The 22,828-nt window shown below is 41.1% G+C and overlaps 1 protein-coding gene and 1 long non-coding RNA gene across 4 annotated transcripts in view; one reads left to right on the top strand and one right to left on the bottom strand.

Moving 5' to 3' along the window:
* Positions 1 to 22,828, bottom strand: part of MARCHF1 (membrane associated ring-CH-type finger 1) — a 126,073-nt gene that overhangs the window by 22,545 nt on the left and 80,700 nt on the right. For 2 of the 3 annotated variants that reach the window (XM_060278682.2, XM_060278683.2), the window contains 3 exons: positions 14,091 to 14,170; positions 13,059 to 13,808; positions 2,552 to 2,732 (listed from right to left, as the gene is read on the bottom strand). In XM_060278682.2, coding sequence (XP_060134665.1) covers positions 2,552 to 2,732; positions 13,059 to 13,808; positions 14,091 to 14,170 — 1,011 coding nt within the window. The remainder of the gene's footprint in view (positions 1 to 2,551; positions 2,733 to 13,058; positions 13,809 to 14,090; positions 14,171 to 22,828) is intronic. The other variant, XM_035111599.3, reaches the window with a different exon arrangement.
* Positions 11,690 to 17,628, top strand: LOC148687323 (uncharacterized). Its single transcript, XR_015947635.1, has 2 exons — positions 11,690 to 11,795; positions 16,005 to 17,628. It is a non-coding gene; the product is annotated as an uncharacterized LOC148687323 (long non-coding RNA).

Here is a 22,828-nt window from a genome sequence, read left to right as displayed (position 1 = left end):
AATTATGAACATCTGATAGCAACATAAAGCTAACTATTCAAGTCTATGCAACACTTTCACCAGTACAAAGGGTATATGAATATTGTCTGTAAAATTTACTGAACCCAACAAGAAGGACCAAGGAACTTTTTAATGGCTCTGTGATTCCAGAAGGTGTGACATAGTGCATTTTTGTCTGAAAACGCTTCTCCTTTTTCTAGCATTACTCCATATGTAGAAATAATGCAATGGCAGCCAAGAAAAATAGGGACACGGGTGGCGCTGTGTTCTAAACCACTGAGCCTAGGGCTTGCCGATCAGAAGGTTGGCGGTTCAAATCCCTGCAACGGGGTGAGCTCCCGTTGCTCGGTTCCAGCTCCTGTCAACCTAGCAGTTCGAAAGCACGTCAAAGTGCAAGTAGATAAATAGGTACCACTACAGCAGGAAGGTAAACGGCATTTCCATGTGCTGCTCTGGCCACATGACCCGGAAGCTGTATGCCAGCTTCCTTGACCAGTAAAGCAAGATGAGCGCCGCAACCCCAGAGTCGGTCACGACTGGACCCAATGGTCAGGGGTCCCTTTACCTTAACCTTTTAGCCAAGAAAAACCTGCTATGTTCCTGTTAAAATGACCTGTAGACGTTGGAAGCAAACTCTTACTGATTTCATTGTGAACAGCTTCTCACCTTCCTTTAATGGTTCTGACAACATTCTTGTGAGTCTACACTATGAAGGGGAAGAGGAAGAATGTGGAGAATGGTTTATATATCTGTTATGTTCAAATGAGTGAGTGGGATTAGTGAAGAGTTCAGAAAGATTACTGAGATAAATTGGGGACATCAGAAATTACCGAAGGTTCAGATTTCAGCTTGTGCAAACTGTCATGGCTGTTAATGTATACATAGCTATTAGTGTGGAACATATTAAGGGCTGATCAATATCTGGACCCCTTGAATTCTGTCTCTGCATGGACAAGCAAAAACACTTGCTTTATAATCAAGCTTCCATTAATTCCGTAACATGCTTAGTAGAGAGAAGAGCAACTTCACACAAGACAGACACTGTAGATTATTTGGCAGAAAGATATAACAAGGCCTGTTTGAATTCTGTGATGAATTAAAAAAATTAATTCATAATTCTGAGCCGAAGTACGCTACATTCTGCAGCATGAAAAGCAGAATTTTGCAACCTATATATTATTTTTAAGATTTCCCCGATTTCCCCTCTCATTGTGAATGATTTATTCTCCTTCTACCAGTCACACAGATAGGAAGCTTTATTGTTTACTGAAGCTGCACACTCTGACCACTGGAAACCTCAAGCAAGTCCTTTGGCTTCTGACATTTCACTAGCTATTGCTCACACACTTTCAAGCATATTTTGCAATAAAAGAGCTAGAGAAATGCTTTTTTTATAAAAAAAATGAAAGCCAGGAAACTTAGGGATCTTGAATTATTCCCAGTGAATAACACATACGGCTGCTTTTCTGATCTATGGAATTATGGCATACATACGGTGTGTGTGTGTGTGTGTGTGTGTGTGTGTGTGTGTGTGTGTAAGCAAACCTTTTATTAGCTTTTTGGTGTATCTTAACTCTGCAAAGTGCATAATTGTTTTCATAAAATAATTTTCATATTTTTTTTAAATTCAAGTAAGCAAGAACCTGCCACTTGCAAACTTTGGAATTTGGCGATAAACTTTGGAAGTCGAATTCAAAAACTGGAGAAATAGAGCTGATGTGGAAACCCTCAAATAAATAAGTGGTTTCTGAAAGCCAAGGGATCAGTCTGTTCTCTTGAGGATTATCCTATGGATGAATGATATCTGGTAATGGTAGCAATGTAATTAACGAGAATAATCCTGTGTATGGATTTTAGATAATAACATAACAGGCTCACTGTACAGTATGCTGCGAACAAGATAGAGTGGGGGATGGGACACAGGTGTGCTTGGCAAGGAGTTAAAAGGTTAGGAGTAAAATGAAAAAAGAGTGAGGAACAGGGCCAAGGACAGTGGACTGAAGGTAGCAGACCCAAAGCAATGGCTGTCATACGAAGCCAACTGCATATAAGGAAACTGGATACATCTAAGGATGTATGTGGCAAAACAGAGTAGACCATCCAACTTGGGACCATGGGCCAAGGACTCCAAAATAGTTGAACTGGTGTGATTTGAAAGTGAGGGAGACTTGACTTTTCCACACCGATTTCAGCAAAGCAACAACTGTGCAAGATTTGTTGCATGAACTTGATTAGCTTAATCAAGGAGTCTCAATCAAGGCAACCGGAAATGAGCAACCTCATAAACTGTAATACGCCGCTTCGCGTGAAGCATATGCATAAGAAATATGCATCGTAATATTCCAGCGGAAGGAAATTAAAACACACAGCAGTTATGAGATGACACAGCTGAAATAAGAGAATTTATGTAGCACAAGATTGATGGCGTGTAAAAGACACACTCACAGAGCAGCATGCATCAAACAAAGCAGAAGAAAGGATGTCCTAGACTGGAAATGTAACTTCAGCTTTGGCAGCTCACATCGGATGGATTTAATTCTTAGCACCGTACCTTTCGAAGAGGCTTGAGCTTGGTCTCCATTATGAAGTCATACTTGCAGAGTTCACAGCAGCGTGTGTCTGAACTCTTAATCCATTGATGCAGACAGGCCTGATGAACAAAACGCAGGGTCCCTGTGCAGCGACACGGTGTGATGAGGGGGCTTTCGTCATCTCCCTCACAGTGACAGATCCTGACAGGAAGGACAGCAACAACGAGTGAGCCAAGGTAGAGTTTATTTGCACTGCCTTTCATACCAAGGGTTGACATTCAAAACTCTCTGAAAGTGCTCAACCTTTGAGATTAGATCTGAGAAATCTATTCCTTTTCCTGTTTGTTGCTTAGTTACTATATGTTCCATTTTTAGCATTACTCAGACATGGAAACATACAAGGTTTCCCCAATGACACATACCAAGCTCTCCTTCTCCCACCTTAATATTTATATAATATGGCTAATTGAACCCAGCAGCTCTGGGCTTGTATGCTCCTTCTTGCATGGCAATTCCATGCTTCCGACTTTGGTTTGCAAATTTGCCGGCTCAGAAAAATGGTTAAGTGTTGTTTTTTTGTAAACTAGAATAGGAACTACTGTGCATGATTGGGATGGGGTATGTAGGCCCAAGGCTCCTGACCGCTTGTTCATGGGACCTGACTTTGATGTTCCACAAAATGATTTACTCCCTAGGACCATAGGCGAACTCTCCCACTTAGATAAATGGTACCTAGATGCATCCTTAACTGGACTGAATCCTGCCTACTGTTGAAAATTAAGTTCAATACTCTCTAAACAATATGCAGTTCACACCAGAATTCTATGCATGCTTACTTGGAATTAAGCATTAACTGTGTTCAATGGCATTTGCTGCCATGCAAGTGTACACAGGATTGCAGTTTATGGCTCTTGGAATTCCAATGCATATCCTGGTCATACGAAGGAAATGCAATCTGCATCTCATCTAGTTTTGTGCTGAAGTTGCAACAAGCTCTGAGTAAGATGAAGTCACCTTCAAAGATGGGCTATTTTCACTCAAAAATGTGAATGGCTACAACTGCAAATGTGCATCCAGTTTTAATTTAGAGGGAAAGTATGGCCCAACTATTTGGTTGTGGTCCTGTAGAAGTGCATAGGTTCAACTGAGAGCGAGTATTGTGTGGTGGTTAGTGCTGAACCAAGAGATCAGGGTTGGAATTCCAACACAGCCGTAAAACCCAACACTACCTCACAGGATTACTGTCAGGAGGAAACGGGGAGGAGGAGAACTATGTGCACCACCTCGACCTGCTTGGAGGAAAGTTGGGATATAAAGATAGTAAAATGTAAATATATGGGATTTATGAACAAGTAACTATGGACGCAATCCAGTTCTCATGAGCTCAGTAAATGGCCTAGGTGGTTTTTTTTGGGGGGGGGGGGAAAGAGACCAACGGGTTCCCACATGGCCCTAGCCAAATCCATTACTACCCACCCCATCGACAGTGCCTCATCCTTTAGAAACAACTTACCGAAAAGTGGGGAAAGGGGAGGGGAGGAAGTTTTCCTTGGCATACTAATGCATTTCCCGATTGATCCTGTTCCTTAAGGGCAGCATTATTCTTCATGGATTTCCTGTCTGGAAACTGTTTCCTTCAATGGTAGGAAACAGTATGAAGCCCATGTAAGATCAACACATAAATCCATCATCAATCTACATGTGGGTTTCACTCGGTTTCCTACATAGAAGGTGTTTTCAGTGCAGGAAATCTGTAATGCGTGAAGCAACCCTGAGTAAAAAAGAGTAGTGATATGTAGGGAAGTAACACCCCTAGCAGCTAATTAACTTTTGTGAGTGTCCTCATGATTTCGCCGGTGCTCCAATAGCAATTTCTAAGTCGTACCCTTTGCCAGTTTAGATAAAACTTTTATCTCACTGTAAAACATTACACGAAGAGAGCAACATCATTTTCTTTTTAAATTAAAGCCATTTCCCAAAGGGGAAATACAGGCTTTGTTCATTTTAATCCCAGCTATATATAATTTATTTTACAGACTTCAGTGTTTAAGCCATTTAGAATTTAGACAAATAAATTGGGTACCCAGGAGTACTTTTCAACCACTGTCAGAATTGTTTTGAATTTTAACAGCTAAAATATCAACCTAAAATTCCACTGGGATAGACAAATAAAATGACACAGCCACTTTGAACACACAATGATTCTTCAATAGAAACACATAACACAAAACACTGAGTGAATTATAAATTAAAAACGTATAATGAGAATATTGAGTGCTGTGGCAATAGAAATAATGTCCAGAGGAAATGATTATGGAAACAGCTTTAAACATATTAAGTGCTCTTGTCTTCCGTTTGTTTTTGCTCTGTTTGTAATTTATTTCCCCATAAAAAGATTGGTTGATAATGATGGGGTTTGCCTAAGGACGGAGAGAATAAATATGTTTGTGCATGGATGGAGCATGTGAAGGATAGTGGGAGAGCTTGAACTGCTTTGTGTCCTCTTGACGAGCTCCTTCCCCACCATTACTGAAGACTTGATGTAGCCTGAGCTACAGAACCAGGCTGCTTCTGTGCCTCAGGTTGTATAAATACAGGTTGTATGAATAAATGCCCTCTTTGTATGCATCAATAAGAAATGTTGGGAAGGTTAGTTACCACGCCTCCTCCACTGTTTGCAGTTCAATGCTGGACCAGCCCTAAGAGCAGGGAAAATAAATACTATACAAGGAGTCATGCCATAGACATAGAAAGCACTGTGCCAGCAGCTACTGCTTCTAGAGAGACTTTGCTTGGGTGTCACCCACTGAAAAGGGTAACAGGATTTGTTTATTACAACCCCTCCTTTGCTACACTCCCCCAAAATAGCCTGTTGTATCTCCAGGGGCTCAAAAACAGGGCTCTCTTTTCCAGCTTTGTGTTGAGTTTCGGCAACTCTTTTGTGCGTACTGGAACCTTTTGTTGTCAGAGGCGACAGGTGGCACAGTGTTGCGTCCCAACAACTTTGGCATCCCGAAAAGGTGTACCTCTTTTTCTAGAAAAAAAAGCACTGCTCAAGAGGATAGCTGGAGGATAAGAAACAAGGACACATAGGTAAAATCCACTGAAAGCACTTTTACACCATTTCAACAATTGTGGCTTCCCCCAAAGAATCCTTGGAGGTGTAGTTTGTCAAGGGTGCTGCAAATTGTTAGGAGACCCCTCAAAAAGAGCTATGATTCTCAGCACCCTTAAACTACAGATCCCAGGATTCTTTGGGGGAAGCAATATCTGCCAAGGTGGTATAAAAGTGCTTTAAAGGTTTCAAGTTGACAAAACTTCATTGAATGGCAAAAATGCTTTAGGAGGCGCCATGCAGCACATGACAGCTTTACGCCGTGCAGGGAATCTCTGCCCTAGGGATATACCAGAATTGCAGCTAAAGTGAACAGTAATAGAAGCTAAATTACCCACCCAACAGATTATTCTTCACTCAGAGAAAGAAAGATAAAACACCTCCAAGACAGGCTTATATGGCAATGCCACTTCTAAATGTGGAAAGGAACCTCAGCCTTGATGCTCAATGTAAGCTGGGTTTCTCTATCATCAAGCTCCAGAATCATTTTCACATGGTAGCACTGAACCTAAAACTTAAGATTCCCAAATACCACCAGCTCTATGGCTTTCTTTGGATTTGCAGGTTGAATGAACAGAATACTTCTGACAAGTGTGAGTCTTGTCATCACAACTGAATGACGCAGCTTGGATATGGCTTTCAAGTCTGAAAGCAGAATCCCATGGAGACCATGTTGTTTTACAAATTACCTGGTTGCAATTATTAAGGTTAAAGCCGCCAAATCTGTTGTCCAATAACCTCCTCACAAATATGAGATCAAACAGCTGGAAAACACACCATGTTCCCTAAGATGAAAACAATGACAGGTTGTTGTTGTTGTTTTGCAAACTTCATCCTGTCTCCTCCTATAACTGGAATTGCATATCCCCAACATACTATAACTGAAAATACAAACTTACATGGGACAAGGAAGGAAGTGTTCAAGGAAAACAAGTGGGAAGACGAGGAATTAAGATCAATTGCAGCAAGTTCTTGCTGACAAAAATCATCACAATGAAACACTGTATGCCATGGCAGGTAAGAATCACATAGTTCCATAAACTCATTGCTAGTTTCTGTGGCAAGTGGAAGTGTATGTGGACTTTACTGTCTGGAAGATTGGAATTTTTTTCCAAGTTGGTCTTTTTAAAAGTTGGTCTTTAAGGTGCTACTGGAACATCTTTCAATAATTTTTTAATCTTTCATCATTGTTATTCCCCCCCCCCCCATGTTTGTGTATTTTGGGGATAGGCATGTTGAAAAATTCCAAATGGAAATGAAAGTAGAATTTGCTCCTGTTTTTGTCAAAGCTTCAGAATGAAAATAAATTCAGTGAATACAATTTGTATTTGCTCACAACATTCTTGTGTGTGTGTTCTTAAGCCCCCTACCAATACGTAATTGATTACCTGTGAGCCACAGCATTTTGGTTTCAGTTACATGAACATTGTACTTGAACATTTCCACCCCTATTGTTTAGCCTGGGCGCTGAGATCCAGCTCTGAGGGCCTTCTGGCAGTTTCCTCACTGCAAGAAGTGAAGTTACAGGGAACAAGGCAGTAATGAAACTGTTTCATCATTTTATATACCAGATTTTTAGAAGACATCTGAAGGCAGCCCTGTTTAGGGAGGCTTTTAATGTTCAATAGATTATTTTATTTCATTTTTCTGTTGGAAGCTGCCCAGAGTGGCTGGGGAAACCCAGCCAGATGGGTGGGGTATAAACAATAAATTATTACTATTACTATTACTATTACTATTACTATTACTATTATTATTATTATTATTATTATTATTATATTCTGTTCTTTTTTATATAAAATGGTTGCTTTTGTTTTTTAGAGTGTGTTCTAAGCAAAAAGGTTCAAAGTTAAGAGGAGGGTCAAAAGTTAATTTGGTAGTTAAGAAGGAAATGAAGCCTCAAGATAAAAGGAGGTTGGGCTGCCTAACTAATTAGGGGAATCATAGAATCATAGAATCGTAGAGTTGGAAGAGACCACAAGGGCCATCCAGTCCAACCCCCTGCCGAGCAGGAAACACCATCAAAGCATTCTTGACATATGCCTGCCAAGCCTCTGCTTAAAGACCTCCAAAGAAGGAGATTCCACCACACTCCTTGGTAGCAAATTCCACTGCCGAACAGCTCTTACTGTCAGGAAGTTCTTTCTAATGTTTAGGTGGAATCTTCTTTCTTGTAGTTTGAATCCATTGCTCTGTGTCCGCTTCTCTGGAGCAGGGAATTGGACTCTATCTTCCCCCCAGTTGAAATAATGTATTTAAGCAGGGAACTGAAGCAAATTAGACAAAAGACAAGCTGAACTATAAAGTTATAAACTATGCTTGCAGCACTGTGGAAGAAAGATGCCATGACAGAAGGCCACAAATGGATCCAGAAGCAGAATTCTGAGAGAACTGGTTAAGTATTGGCTTAGTGAGGCAAGCAGCCTAGTATACGTTTAGCTGGGTGCTTATTTTGCTCTAATGGGGAACTGATTAAACTATTTTTAAAGTTTTAATCTTAAAGATCCTCTTTAAAAAACCGCTGACTTGCCCGTCTGCTTTGGTAAAAACCACATTTGTTTGCATAGAAGCATAAATATGGCTTCTATCTTCTTATTCATGCCACACTTACGGTAATTGCTTTCTCACTCCACCCAGTATTGGGAGCTGGCTTGGCCAGTTTGAAAAAGAGGCATGATTTGTAGAGACAGCGATGGGAAAGGATATCTGCTTGGTGGCAGAGGCAAAGTTAGCAAAGAGGAGGAACTGCGTTTGCTGGCTTGCCTGCCTTCCTTCCTTCACTTTCAAAGTGCAGGCTAAACCTCATGCTGTCACAAATTCCCATTCAGGTATTTGAATAAGAAGGGGGAGGGAAATTGGGCAGGTTGTTCTAAAGCAGGCATCCCCAAACTTCAGCCCTCCAGATGTTTTGGACTACAATTCCCATCTTCCCCAACCACCGGTCCTGTTAGCTAGGGATCATGGGAGTTGTAGGCCAAAACATCTGGAGGGCCGCAGTTTGGGGATGCCTGTCCTAAAGTGTATGTTTGGAAAAAAGAAAAGGGTGGAAGATCAGATCCTGTATACTACAAAATCTTAAGGGTAAACAGCTGATTCAAGCAGGGCAATGGGAAAATGCGTTTACAAAAAGCACACCAAAATTGACTAATTTCCTCCCAATGTGAAGTAGCTCTAAATGAGTTCCTCCTCACTATACATACATCAGCAACATATTTTATGATGACAGAAGTACTGTATAGCCTGACTCAGTAGATCAGTGTTTCTCAACCAGTGTGCCTCCAGATGTTTTGGGACTACAACTCCCATCATCCCTAGCTAGCAAGACCAGTGGTCAGGAATGATGGGAGTTGTAGTCCCAAAACATCTGGAGGCACACTGGTTGAGAAACACTGCAGTAGATGACTGAAAAGCATCCCCTGTTGATCCAGTCACTTCGTTCTCAGATACAACAAATTTGCATTCATAAAGTACTGTACATGGTTCTGTTTTCAGTAGTCTATGTACTACATTGCTGTTGTAACATACAAAAAGGCCTTTATGGAAGACAAATCCCTTTCACCTGACCCCTACAACTAAGTTTGGAAAATATCAGACCAAGTCAACAAACACACTGAGCTGGCAAATGCACTAGCAGAATTCTCAACTCTGTTCCACAGCAGATCCAGTTGACATAGTATATTTGGACTTTCAAAAAGCTTTTGATAAAGTACATCACTAAAGACTCCTGAGTAAGCTTAGCAGTCATGGGATAAGACATGGGTGGGCAAACTAAGGCCCGGGGGCAGGATCCGGCCCAACTGCCTTCTAAATCCGGCCTGCGGACAGTCTGGGAATCAGCATGTTTTTACATGAGTAGAATGTGTCCTTTTACCGGTAATTAAAATGTATCTCTGGGTTATTTGTGGAGCCTGCCTGGTGTTATTACATGAGTAGAATGCTTTTGTTTAAAATGCATCTCTGGGTAATTTGTGGGGCATAGGAATTCATTCATTTTCCCCTCAAAATATAGTCTGGCCCCCCACAAGGTCTGAGGGACAGTGGACCAGCCCCCTGCTGAAAAAGTCTGCTGACCCCTGGGACAAGAGGAGAGGTCCTCTTGTGGATTAGGAACTAAATAAGCAAAAGGAAGTAGATAGTAGGAATATACGGTTAGTTCTCCTGTTGGAAGGATGTAGAAAGTGATGCCCCTCCAAGGACTGATACGTGTTTTTTGACTTGTTCATAACATATTGTTATGTGTTAAGGCGGTGGTGGCTAGGCTGTATGCCTGAGCCACTTTTAATTCATGGATCCAGCACAGATTCAATTCCTGGAATAGCCAGGCTAGTTTCCTAGTGAGGTAATGACCCTTTAAGTATGGGACATTAAGGGAACAGTCTCCAAGGGCTATTAAAAAGGATTGGATGATGGTGCCTATTAGCCACAATGGTTATTTCCACCTCTGCTGTCAGAAGCCAGTATGGCTCTGAATACCAGTTCCTGGAAATCACAGGTGGGCAGAGTGCTGTTGCAAAAGCTATATTCTCTGCTACTGAGCTGCCAGTATCTGGCAAGATATTGAGCTGCCAATATGTGGGTCCATTATACCCAGCTGGAACCATCTGAGCAGGCAGTGGTCTAAAATCCTTCTCTAATCCAACTGTGCAGCTTTCAGGTGGCTCTGCTGGATTTCAAGATTACCACTTGTCCCAAGTATGATGAAGCAGAGGCACCGTTGTTCAAAAGGTTAGTGGTAGATTATGTGCAGTCTGCATTAACCACTTAACAGTATAAATAAAATATGGTTGATGGATGAGGGACAATCATTAATTGATGCATCCAGCACTCTTTTCACATCTACAGATTAGTTAACTGATTGATCAGTCATACTGAAAAGTAGCAACAACAGGAAGAAGCAGATGCAATGGGACTATTGCCAGAGTCTATTTTAAAAAGGTTGTTTCTTGGACTCCTGAACACTTTACCTTTCTTTATAAGAAGTATGCGTACCCTTTTAGTTTTGGTATGCAAGTTAAATTACCCAATGTTCAAATGAGACAGTGTAGTAGATAATCTCTCTCTTCTCAATGAATATTTTATTGCATTTTTTCCTTCTTTTCAAAGAAAATGATGACTATCAGAAAACGGACTACAAATTGGCTTTTGACTCAATGCAGGAATGTATCTTTCACTAAAGTAAAAACAGGAAAGGCTGTTTTTAGCTGAATCAGTATTATTGGGTCATAAATCTCTCCTACTTGTTCTCTGATAGTTTAACAAGTAAGATAGCTTACTGGTGATAAAAAATTAGCATGCAGCAGTTTTTGCAGCATTTACTCTACACGTACTTACTACCTCTCGGTGTGATACATTTAGGAATGATTACAAGATATATATCATTGTCTTGGAGAGCTCAGTTTGTGTGCCAGCATGGAAAAATAGTAGTCTAATTTTCATTACGGCTGAAGAGACAGAATAAATAAATGGAGGCCTGCCGGATCAGACCAAAGGCCCATCCAATCCACCACCCAGCTCTTACAATGACCATAGAAAAATGCCTATGAGAAGTTTGCAAACAGGATGTGAATGCAAGACGTGATGTTGTCATGCAACACAAACACATGCTCCAGGAAGGTTGGCCAATCATAGCTTCCAGGTTTGTGATACCCATCACCTCAGGAGTCATCATTGATTCAATTTTTTATACACAATGATTATTTCCATTCCAGTCCATTAATATATGGCCCAGTCCAGACCTCACTATATATGAGGTCCAGATGATAACAGTTGCACACTTCCTGTAGACATTACTATATTTACACTATGGTAGATTACAGCTGTGACACAATTAAGTACACAGGCTGATGCATGCAACTAAATCTGTCAGCTCTTAAAACACATTTTAAAGCAATAACCATGAAATGCAAACTCCCCAGAGAACTCTGCTTTGTGAATGAGTCCCCCAACATAACTGCCCCCTTTTTTAAAGATCACATGGCCTAAAATGGTGAACATGGTCTGAGTTATAAATACAAAGTCATGCTTCACTTGGTAGGCTTTGATCATGCATATGTCTTGGTGGTAGGGAGAAGACAGGCTAAGATCTACAACAGGATCTGCTGCCTCTGTGATCCTGCTGCCTGAGGCAGTCGCTTCATCTTGCCTCACAGGTGAGTCAGCCCTGAGCTAGAGCATAATTACTTGCAGATCTGGGGGGAAAGGAAAGCTGATTCTAGCACAGGCACTATCTAGCAACTTTTTCCTTTATACAAAGTAGTTCTAACTGGTTGATATTTTCACATTTGCCCAATTTCTATATGTCAAAGGCAACTGATGCAATCTCTACATCCAAAAAGTAACAGCTGATTTTGAACCTTATCCACTTATATGACTCAAAACATTCCCTCATTTCAATTCCACTTATGCACATTTCTGCCTAGGTCATCACAAAAGAAAGCCAGCAGATCTTTTAGCAACATGTAAGGACTGGTCACACAATGATTACGTGGACCATTTACCCAAGTCTAACAAAATTAATGAACTTTATACTTTCTTTGTGGTATGGTAAGGGAGCAAAACGGAGATCTTGTGGTATCTGCTGCTGTTGCTTTTCAGTGGATTTTAATGTTGTGCATTGTATTTTTTATTGTTAGATTAGCTGTATTTTTTTTGAAATTGCATTAAATTACATGGGGACTAGAAAGGTGGGATAGAATTTTATTTTAGTTTTTTAGAATAAATAAAACTGGAGGAAAGCTTATTATCACAAATCTCCGACAATAACTAACTGGATCAGGACCAAAGGACCATCTAGTCCAGCATCCTGTTCTAACAGTTGCCTATGGGAATTTTGCAAGCAGCAGCTGACTGCAATACCTTAGTATTCTTCCCCCTTCTGATTCCCAGAAACTGTTATTTGGAAGCATATTGCCTCTTACAGTAGAGGCAGAACTGTAGCTATCATGCCTATGTTCATATTATTATATAGCCATAATAACTTGCATAGTGCTACTTAAAACTATAGATTGACGACTTCAGCCTAGGAAAGTTGGTATTATCATATATAAGTTATAATTCATATCATCAGGAAAACATATATTTTTCAATGCAATAGTGTTCTTCCCATGCACACAGCATATCAAAAGTCCCACCCCAAAATAAAAGGAGCACTCTGAAAGAGGATTCTATATCCTATTGCATTTTAACAACTTTTTAAAAAATGACCCAATATCATGTCTCAAGATGGTTTTTGTGATTCCAAGATTAAAGTCTGTAAGAAACTCAGACTACCTGCTGCTGTTTAGTTGCTAAGCATGGTTCTTACGTATCTAGACACCCAAAGCAGTATGAATCAGGGAGGAAAAACAACAACCAACCATCTCCTTTATATAATTCATACCAGTTAGAAATTCCTTTTGCATTAGGAGACAAACCTGCACACTTCGAAATCATCAGACAAGTCATCATAAAACGCAGGTTTCTGAACAGCAGCCGATGCAGCAAGCCCTGTCCCAGCAGGTACTCCATTTTCTGGAACTGACAAAATATCGCTGTCTGGGCCTTTCTCTGAACCACTTTCCTCCTTGCTTGCTTTAACTCGTCTCATGTTCCTTGAAGGCTGTGGATCCTTGCGGCTGCACTTGCCCTGGTCTTTTCCACCTCGTCGAAAGGAGCTGCTTGCCTCCACAGAGGACGGTGAGCGGCAGGTCTCTTTACGCCGTGAAATCCTTCTCCTGCGGTGACTAGGAGTGCAGCCTTCAGACTCAATCTTCTCTTCTTGCTTCTTTTCCCCACCTGTCCCCATAGTTACAAGTTCAAGGGCATTCTTCCTGGAAGAATCATCTGTCCGAGTGTTTGAAGTACTCCGCCTTCTCATTCTTCTGGGCATGTTGGCTCTCTCTCTCTTTCTAACCAGGGCCCAATGGTTCTCATCTGAAGATGATGAATCGGATGATACTTTGCGCAAGGCATTCCATGCACGATTTGCAATGTTTGAGTGCAACTTGCCATCCTTCTCTCTTTTTTGCTTTTCTGCATGCCCATTATTCTCCTCAGGCTCCTTCCTCCGCCTAACCCTTCGCTTCACTTGTTTCCTACCAGTTTCTTTACTAGCAGGACTCAGCACCATGATAGGGGTTGAGTTTTCAAACTTATCTTCTGATATGTCATGCAAGGTGGGAGGTCTAAACAAAGCAGCAAGCGAAGGAGATGGATGGAAAAGGATAAAACGAAAAGAGAGAGAAAGAAACGAAACAAATCAGGATTTTGAAATGAAAACAAAAATAATTGTGACTTAAACAGGAAAAAAGATATGGAAAAGACATAACAAAACACTGAAAATGACAAACCAAAAGTAGATTTGAATGTAAATCCATGGAGGGGGTTAGGCAAAAGCAAGAGCTATGGATCATTAGATAAAGAAGACTATGCATCAATCAGATTAGGACCACTCTTTTATCACGTACCTACAGATGTCCTGAGTAGAAGGGCAGACAGATAACCGTGACTGGCTTCTGGGTGCTGTCCCTGTGGTAGGACTGCTTGCCTGTTGAAAGAAGTTAGATAATTTGGAATCTTTATCAATGAAATAAAGAGTCGATATTTTACTGCTTTTCCACATGATTAAAACAAAAGTTAACTCGCACAGCTCTTTATGATGTTTTCACATACACACACTTCTAAAATACAGGAAGTGCCTGCAAAAGCAAAACCCTTTTGAGGAACTAAATGTTCTAAGGGCTACAGTTGCAGTCCACATACATATTTTATCTTGTTTGAGGAACAAACTTCTGCAGGCTAAAGGTTTCATTTTGCAGTTGGATCTGCCGAGAGCACAGAGCATGAAGGAAACAACAGCTGCCAAATTTCAACAACAATGAGGCTCCTTACTGGAACAAACTGCACTGCACTGATATTGTGCTGAGTAAGGGCTGAGGCAGGGCGGCCAGACCATTGCAGCATGGGAGGGCAGAAGCAACGTGAACCTTAAATACTATTTTTAAAAACGTATCATCAGAGCAATCAAGTTCACTTTCAGAAACTATATACATGTCCAAACATCTGAAGCAAAACACTTCCACAGTATGAGTGAGTCCCATCATAAAGCAGCCACAGCAATTTGCAGACTAAACTTGTTGACTTGTAAATATGTTTTGGCTAGAAAACAAGATTGTTCCATGGTAGCTAGGAAGTTACTAACAATATAGTTTTGCACATAGCCAAACTCTGTAGTTAGCTTAATTGTTAATGACCCAAAGGCTTATGTTATGCACCACCTACATTACCCTTGAACAGGCATCCCCAAACTGCGGCCCTCCAGATGTTTTGGCCTACAACTCCCATGATCCCTAGCTAACAGGACCAGTGGTCGGGGAAGATGGGAATTGTAGTCCAAAACATCTGGAGGGCCGAAGTTTGGAGATGCCTGCCCTTGAAGCTCTGAACTGAAATCATCTTTGGTATAAACCTTGTGTGTGTGCTGGCTGGAGGTATAGCACTGAAGACTGCTTAACGCACACATTGTTTCGTGGGACAATGTGAATGTCTTTAGTATTATGAACAGTTTCTGAAGTGATGATTGGACAATACACATTACTCTGAAGACATGCATGCCTATGAATATCAGGTGTTGAGGAACAAAACCAGGACAGTGCTACCACATTGAAGTCCCGCTTGTGGGGTTCCCATAGGCATCTTGCTAGCCACTGTGGGAACAGACTGCTACACTAAATGGGCCTTTCACGTGACCCTGCAGGGCTCTTCCAATGTTCTTATGTATTATCGGCACACGTTGCAAAATACTTCATTGAAATGCTTTTTAATGTAGGAAATTTGTCATGTTGAAGTAGACGAAAAGCGAAAACAATCAGGCCTATACAATATCCTAAGATTCACAAACAAAGTATTACAAGTTACAGGTAGGTAGCCGTGTTGGTCTGAGTCGAAGCAAAATAAGAAAATTCCTTCAGTAGCACCTTAAAGACCAACTAAGTTTATATTTTGGTATGAGCTTTCGTGTGCATGCACACTTCTTCAGATACCTGAAGTAGTATCTGAAGAAGTGTGGTATCTGAAGAAGTGTGCATGCACACGAAAGCTCATACCAAAATATAAACTTAGTTGGTCTTTAAGGTGCTACTGAAGGAATTTTCTTAAAGTATTACAATTAAAGGCAACACTATTTCCCCTACCCTTGCAATCATGTATTGCCGCAAATCTACCTCAGCGCTCTCAGGAATATATTTTTTCTTAATTTTGAACAACCAAAAAAATCCTTAAAATATTTCTATTATTATTATTACATTTATATACCAACCTTCCTCCAAAGAGCTCCCTCTCTCCATTGTTGATTTGTTCTCCCTCTCTCATTTTATCCTCAGAACAACCCTGCAAGGTATGTTTGGCTGAGAGACTGTGACTGGCCCAAGATCATCCAGTGAACTTCATGTCCGAGTGGAGATTTGAACCCTAGTTTTCCAGGTCCTAGCTCAACACTAACAACTGGCTTTGTCCATTACTAAAAGTCTTCTCCGTTATTTTCTTTGTCTAAAGCAGGTGTGGCTAATCTACAGGCCGCATCTGGACCCTGAAGAGACTTTCTGTAGACTCCACAAAATCTGTCATTTTTAAAATAACAGAGCAAGTGTCAGAATAACAACGAGCTATGTCCTTTAATAGAGGAAAATGGCCAGTAGGGCTCAGAAGGCACAGCTGAGCTGGGGGACTGCCACTGCTCCTCCTCCCTATATAACAGCATCCACCGCCTCACATGCTGCCCAATGGTAGGGCTAGCCTAACGTCTGATTTTTACACAGACTGAGATATAAATTTAGATGCAGATCACTCTCTCTGTTCACTTCCATTTGCATCACAATGCTAACTCAGCTGATGTGTATCTACATCCAGTGTGACAATGTGCATTGGGACCTTTAGGCTGAGTAAAACCCACTCAATTTAATAGAATTTACTTTTAAGTGGGCATGCATAGGCTTACACTGTTAGTTTTTAAGATACACCCACACTTTGCAAGCTTATTGTCGCCTGGCTAAAAATGGCAGTATAATTCAATTATAAATTTAAAAAAGCCTGAAACATTTTGGGACTCATTTTTGCTATTTAGAAGAACATAATCTATATGAGTATGCTTGATTGCTATTCTTTATTGCATAATGTTTCTTTGCTGTGGTGATCCTACCTAACACACAACCCACAGACACTGCCAGCCAGATGTGTCACATTAAACTGTGTGCAGTAGGATGTACAAATGAGACCTACGTTGGGAGGGGGTGGGAAAGAATAATTTCATGTTCTTGAGGGTTTTCTTTTCCCCCACATGCAAACATTTCAATTAACATTTCTGTAAGAAGAACTACAAAATCGGAACATTAGGGGATAGATGCCTGCTGCAGATATTGGCCACAGCTGGTGGGTATATGACACATATTGCATTCCTTCTTTTCTCAACATCTGATCAGTTGTGGCAACTCATGCGGGAGTTAGGCATGTGTATCCAGAGATAAACACAGCCTTTTGGTGTGTGTATTTCCTGTATATTTATTCAATTTTTATGTTGCTTGTTTTCATCCTGGAAACAAAGCTAGCTTAAGTAATTTGGGACACCCACTTTGTCTCCTGAAGCCTTCTGGACTACTTATTGCTTTATTATAAGTGGGCCGGCAAGGAACCACTTCCTTTTAATCCTAAATATCCATCATATGTACTGGGCATATACCTGGGTGAGGAAAGCCATGCAATTGCCAGATAAAAATCACTTCAGCTAAACAGATGTTGCAATCCCTTGCATGCTTTTATTACTTTTCTGTGAAAAGGTAGGGATTCTTTAAAAATTCAGACCCCGCGATGGAGTAAAAATGGACCAATCCATGCAGCCCACCACTATTTATTTGCAATTTTGCAATTTCCAAGCTTTTGCAGTTATTCTAATAAAAGTAACATTGTTCTTGGCTCTTTACACCTATCAAATACATATTTTATTTTAATATATTCATTTGTTTGTTTGTTAAATGTGTATACCACCCTTCATCTGAAGATTACAGGGGGGTTCAAAGGCATAAAAATACAATATAAAAACACAAAATACGTAATGAAAACGGGGGGGGGGGAACGGGACGACCAAACGAATAACTCCCCCCCTCCGAAACTTAATATTTTCCCACATCAGGTAGTCAGAATGGTACAGAGGAAGCAAGTATATAACATGACACATAGCAACTACGCAACATGGCACAAGGATTGTATATTCACTGCCGTCTTGGAGGATGACAAACAGCTGCAGAAACAATCTTCAATTTAGTCAGACAGCTATATGACGCATTGAGTACATGATTCAAAATTATACGATTTTTTAAAAATATAAATTCTAATGCAATTGTCACATCAAAGGGAAAAAATAGAAAATATGTGCAGCACATATAGAACTACTAATATGCAAGATTAACATGTAAAACTTTGCTGTCGTAACCTTTCATTTAGCACATCATGATTGTAGGCTGTTACTTGATTGGCTACACAAAAGACTTCTATTTCAATTCATGGCAGCATAATTAACTTCAAATGGCAAATTCCTTTAATAGACACTTCATAAAAATACTTTATTTTAAAGCGCTATTTAAATGAAGGGGAAAAGTTACACCAGGGGACAGCTGCAGAAAATTCATCAACACAGATTGTATTGGTAGCATAATTGAAGGCAGCAATACAAAATTATGTTTTGCGGCAACATATTTATAAACAAAAAAGCGCATTTCTTTATGGGAGCAGGGCTATGCCTCAGAAACAGCACCAATGCTACTGGATTAGTTCTGGCCTCCTGAAATGTTTCTTTTGTCACTATGTCAGAACGTAGCAGTTACATGGTGCTTTAGAGCAGTGTTTCTCAACCAGTGTGCCTCCAGATGTTTTGGGACTACAACTCCCATCATCCCTAGCTAGCAAGACCAGTGGTCAGAAATGATGGGAGTTGTAGTCCCAAAACATCTGGAGGCACACTGGTTGGGAAACACTGCTTTAGAGCACTCGCATTCAACAAATGTGTCGCGAACCATAACTGGGTCGCCACTCCACCTAAGATGGATCACTGCAATGCTGCTGTCCCCATTCAAAAAACAAAAACAAAATCCTGGTGAATTTTTCTGAGCAAGGATGAGGTGAAGAAGTAATAGGAGCTTAGAGCCCCAGTGACTATGAGTGAAATTCATCAGCCCTGCTTGCCCACTACACGGGGCAGTTTGCTTCCTAATTCCCAGCTAGTGGTACCGTGGAGTCACTGCTCCATCTGGAGTTCTGCTACTTGAGCTGGGCCAGGGCAGAATATGTGCATGTGAAGAGGGCTATTTGTGAATTCTGATGTTCCAGCTCCAGGCTGCCGCAGCAGAGAAAACACTCTGGCTGCTGGAATAGTTTAGGATCCAGAAAATCCAAGGCTGCTCCAGTTCTGCCCCAACGCCATTCTTTGGAGCCTTACATCAGCTACGGTGGTAGGAACACCATTAGTGGCTGCCTGTTGACTGCCTATGCCACTTGTGGGTTCAGTAGGGTCCTCAATCGTGGCTGCAGACACCCCTCACCTCCTAGGCAGGCAGAGATCAGCAGTGCCATGTGGAAGGATATCTCCACCGCATATTACCACCACCACATACGCGCATGCGCACACACACAGCAAAGAGTAGGGCTCAGGGGTTAGGATTGATCTCTCAAAGGAATGGGTTCCTCCTATGGGATATCTGCCATCTTCCTTAAAAACTGTGGATTCTGGAGTTTTTTCTTATGAACCAATATGATTGCCTTTACAAAACAAAACAAAACAAAGCAAAAGAAAAGAAAACCACCATATTCTCCCCTAACTAGGCAGTGGGGAAGCCTCAGCCACCTTGAGTGTATGGAAGCATAAGATATAATTTATGGTAGCGAAATATATAGACAACTCCACTGAACTGTGACACTAGTGAAACACTCTGCAAATAAATTGGCACACACTTCATTTTCAGCCTCGCCAAAATATGATCCAAAAGCAAGGCCATCAGTTACACCAAGTTCAGTTTCAGAGTTAGTGCCTTTATTCTGGCATGTAAGGAGGAGGTGCCACGATGCGTGCATTCATTCATTCCATGACTGACACGTTAGATCACAGCTTTTCATTTCTACATACAGTAGCTTAAGTTTTGGGTTTTCCACTCTTCATTTTCGCCAGTCCTCACCATCAAGTTAGAAATGTAACTCATCCCCCCCCCTCCGGCAACTTTTAATGCTTTCACTTGCAACATTAGTGACAGCAAAGGGGTGGGTTCCCTTCAACACAATGAATGTGATGTGTCCTAGAACAGCATTAGCTGCCATAGTAACAAGCTCTTCTCCAGTCAGCATCATTCACAGACAAGATTGTTGAAATTATCATTGTCCATATAAATTTCATCATATTTGTGTAATACTAGAAGTCAAAATCAGAAGGCTGTGGTGTTTGTTTTCCAAACTACATCATATCTAATCTAATCAGGATCAGAAACGCCTCCCTCTATAATAATTAAGGGGAATGTCTGCCAAGCAATTCACATACTTAGCTGAAAGGTACTAAAATACTGGAAGTAAAAAAGTATTGATTTGAAGACATGAATAAAGAAATCAAGGCAAATTATTCTTAGGAGGTCAATATGATTATACAGAGGAATAAGGGCATGTTTACGAAGGCATTATTGGCTTCCATTTTCCTTTTAACAGATGTACTCAGTAATATTGTTATAGCTTTTAGCAAGTGCATTTTGGTATGTGCAAGTCAGTTGCTCAATTTAATAAACATCTGTTTATTAGCCTGTTTGAAAACAAGCATAGTATAGTTAATTGTTACATAGGAATGCATTATGTTTTTTATATGCCTCTTTGAAAAGTCCACACATACCAAACCTTTAGTTGTTTATACAGATCATATCCCAAGTGGGTGTGATGATGATGTGTCTAAGTCAAGATGAATAACAACAGGCTTTTCATGCACAGCCATTATATTTATAATTTTTTAAAATAAATATCTACCATGCCTTCTGATTAAATAAGTCACTCTACTGAATCTGCATGGCAATTTTTAAAAATGCATCTTCACTACCATCAGTTTAAAGAGGTCAAGTGTATCCAGAAACAAACTGAAAATATTCCAATGCAGTTTAAATCATTGAAGCTGCAAACCATTTTAAACATTCTGAAATCTTACTATAAAACACAGCTGGTTTAATCTACCCTTTAAAATCAATGGGCATAACCAGAGTCAGACAAAAGCCATGGGCATAGCCATGGGGGGGGGGCAGGCCTTTTGTTAGGGAGGGCATAACCTCAGATAACTATGTATTTTTATTTGGCAATTTCCCCTCCCTGCCCCCCTGCTACGCCCATGCCTGCTGTGTTTTTTGGGAGGAAAAAGAAAATTCTAAGTATGGAAGCAAGAGAAAATGCCTAGAACAGTTTAAGGAATAAACATGCTTGTTCACTATTAGAGATGTTTGCACCTCTCCGAACTGGGAGACATGAGTCACAGTACCTGCCCATCCTTAGAATAAAAAACCAACCCAAAACCGGGGGGGGGGGGGCATACACATGGTTGCCTTTCTGGAGTATATGATTACTTGGTTGTGATTGAGTTGTATCTACCTTTTACTGTTAACATTTAACTAAAAAAATTCCATCAGGCTTTTATTGGCACGTCATATTTTCTCTTTATCACTTATTAGTGAAAACCAAATTATTAAATGCCAAGCTCATATTTGTGGCCAACTGACAATGGATCAGTTTAGAACAAAACTGACTCGTTCTTTTTTACTATGTGCTAAATTTTAAATATGTGCAATGAAGAGAATCAGTCTTTTAAGAAATCCTTTCACTCCCACACATCTGAATGTGGTTATAACAAGAACTATTCAGTACAGCAAACCATTCATTTAAAAAGAAGATTTTTTTAAACAAATCCCTCTTTGAATTGCTTATACTTCTCACTGAGAAAAGAGGGAACCCTCAAATTATGTTTAACATCAGAAAAAGAAATAAAATATGTGAACATTTTCATACAAGCAGATAGTCTCACACACATCAACATATTACAAAGAGTGGACTGTACCACACCGAAAAGAAACAAATCTAGATTCTTCTGAAACTGCTATTGACATATTATCTCACACATTTAAAAAGCAATTAAACATTTAGAAAGAAAACACAGAGCAGGTAAAAAAAAGCAGCATGCTTTACACTGTAGAAATAGCTATAAACCTCTGTTGGGAGAATCAACACTAAAATGTAAAATAAATAAATTACAAAACGTAATGTGAAATTATAGATAGAATTCCTAGATTCTCCTGCAAAAAGAGATAATTTTCTCCAAAATGGTACACCTGCTCTCACTGTTTTAGATAAAGGACAGTTAGGTAATGATCCAGCCCCTCCCCGAGCTACACACAGGGCCGGTGCTAGGGTTTTTTGCGCCGTAGGCAAAACATGACGCATTGCTGACGCCCCTGCGTCCCCTCCATAGGTGGGAGGAGCGCAAGCCAAAAGAAGAGCTCAGCGCCCTCCCACTTATGGAGGGAACACTGTGAGCTCCTCAGCGGCGGCTGCAACGAGTGAGTGGCGGCAGCAGCACCAGCGGCCTTAGCCGAAGGCTTCAGCTACGGGCGCTGCCGCCGCCACCGCTCGCTCACTCATTGCAGCCGCCGCTGAGGAGCTCACAGCGTGAGCTCTTCTTTTGGCTCGTGCTCGTCCCGCCGGCAATGGCGTCTTCGGAGGCGCCTCCGGGGCCGCCCGGGGAAGAAGAAGCGCTGCTTGCCGCGCGGCTGACGGGGAGTGCCGAGGAGGAGCAGGCAGATCGCAGCCCTCTTTCATGACTGGGCGGGGAATGGCCGGGCTCCGTCACATGTGGGCATGTTGCCGGGCGTGTCTTCCTGCTGCGTCTCGGAGAAGGGGCGGCGCCCAGAGGCGCCTGCAGCTTCTGATTGGCTGCAGGAGTCAGCTTCCAGGAAGACGTGGGCAGCGGGCGCTGGGCAGGCAGCGCCCCTCAATTCTGGCGCTCTAGGCAGCTGCCTAGTTTGCCTTTATGGACACACCGGCCCTGGCTACACATGAGGTAGGAGGCTGGGACTCATCACTATGGCAAGCACTCTCTGCATGCATGCAAACCTACAAAAATATTTGAGAAATAAAATGTATTTCCTTC

This window comes from Zootoca vivipara, chromosome Z1 (genome assembly GCF_965207765.1).
Source record: "Zootoca vivipara chromosome Z1, rZooViv2.hap1.1, whole genome shotgun sequence".
Taxonomy (NCBI): Eukaryota; Metazoa; Chordata; class Lepidosauria; order Squamata; family Lacertidae; genus Zootoca; species Zootoca vivipara.
Note: the sequence above shows the minus strand (reverse complement) of the source record. Positions and strands in the feature narration are given on the sequence as shown.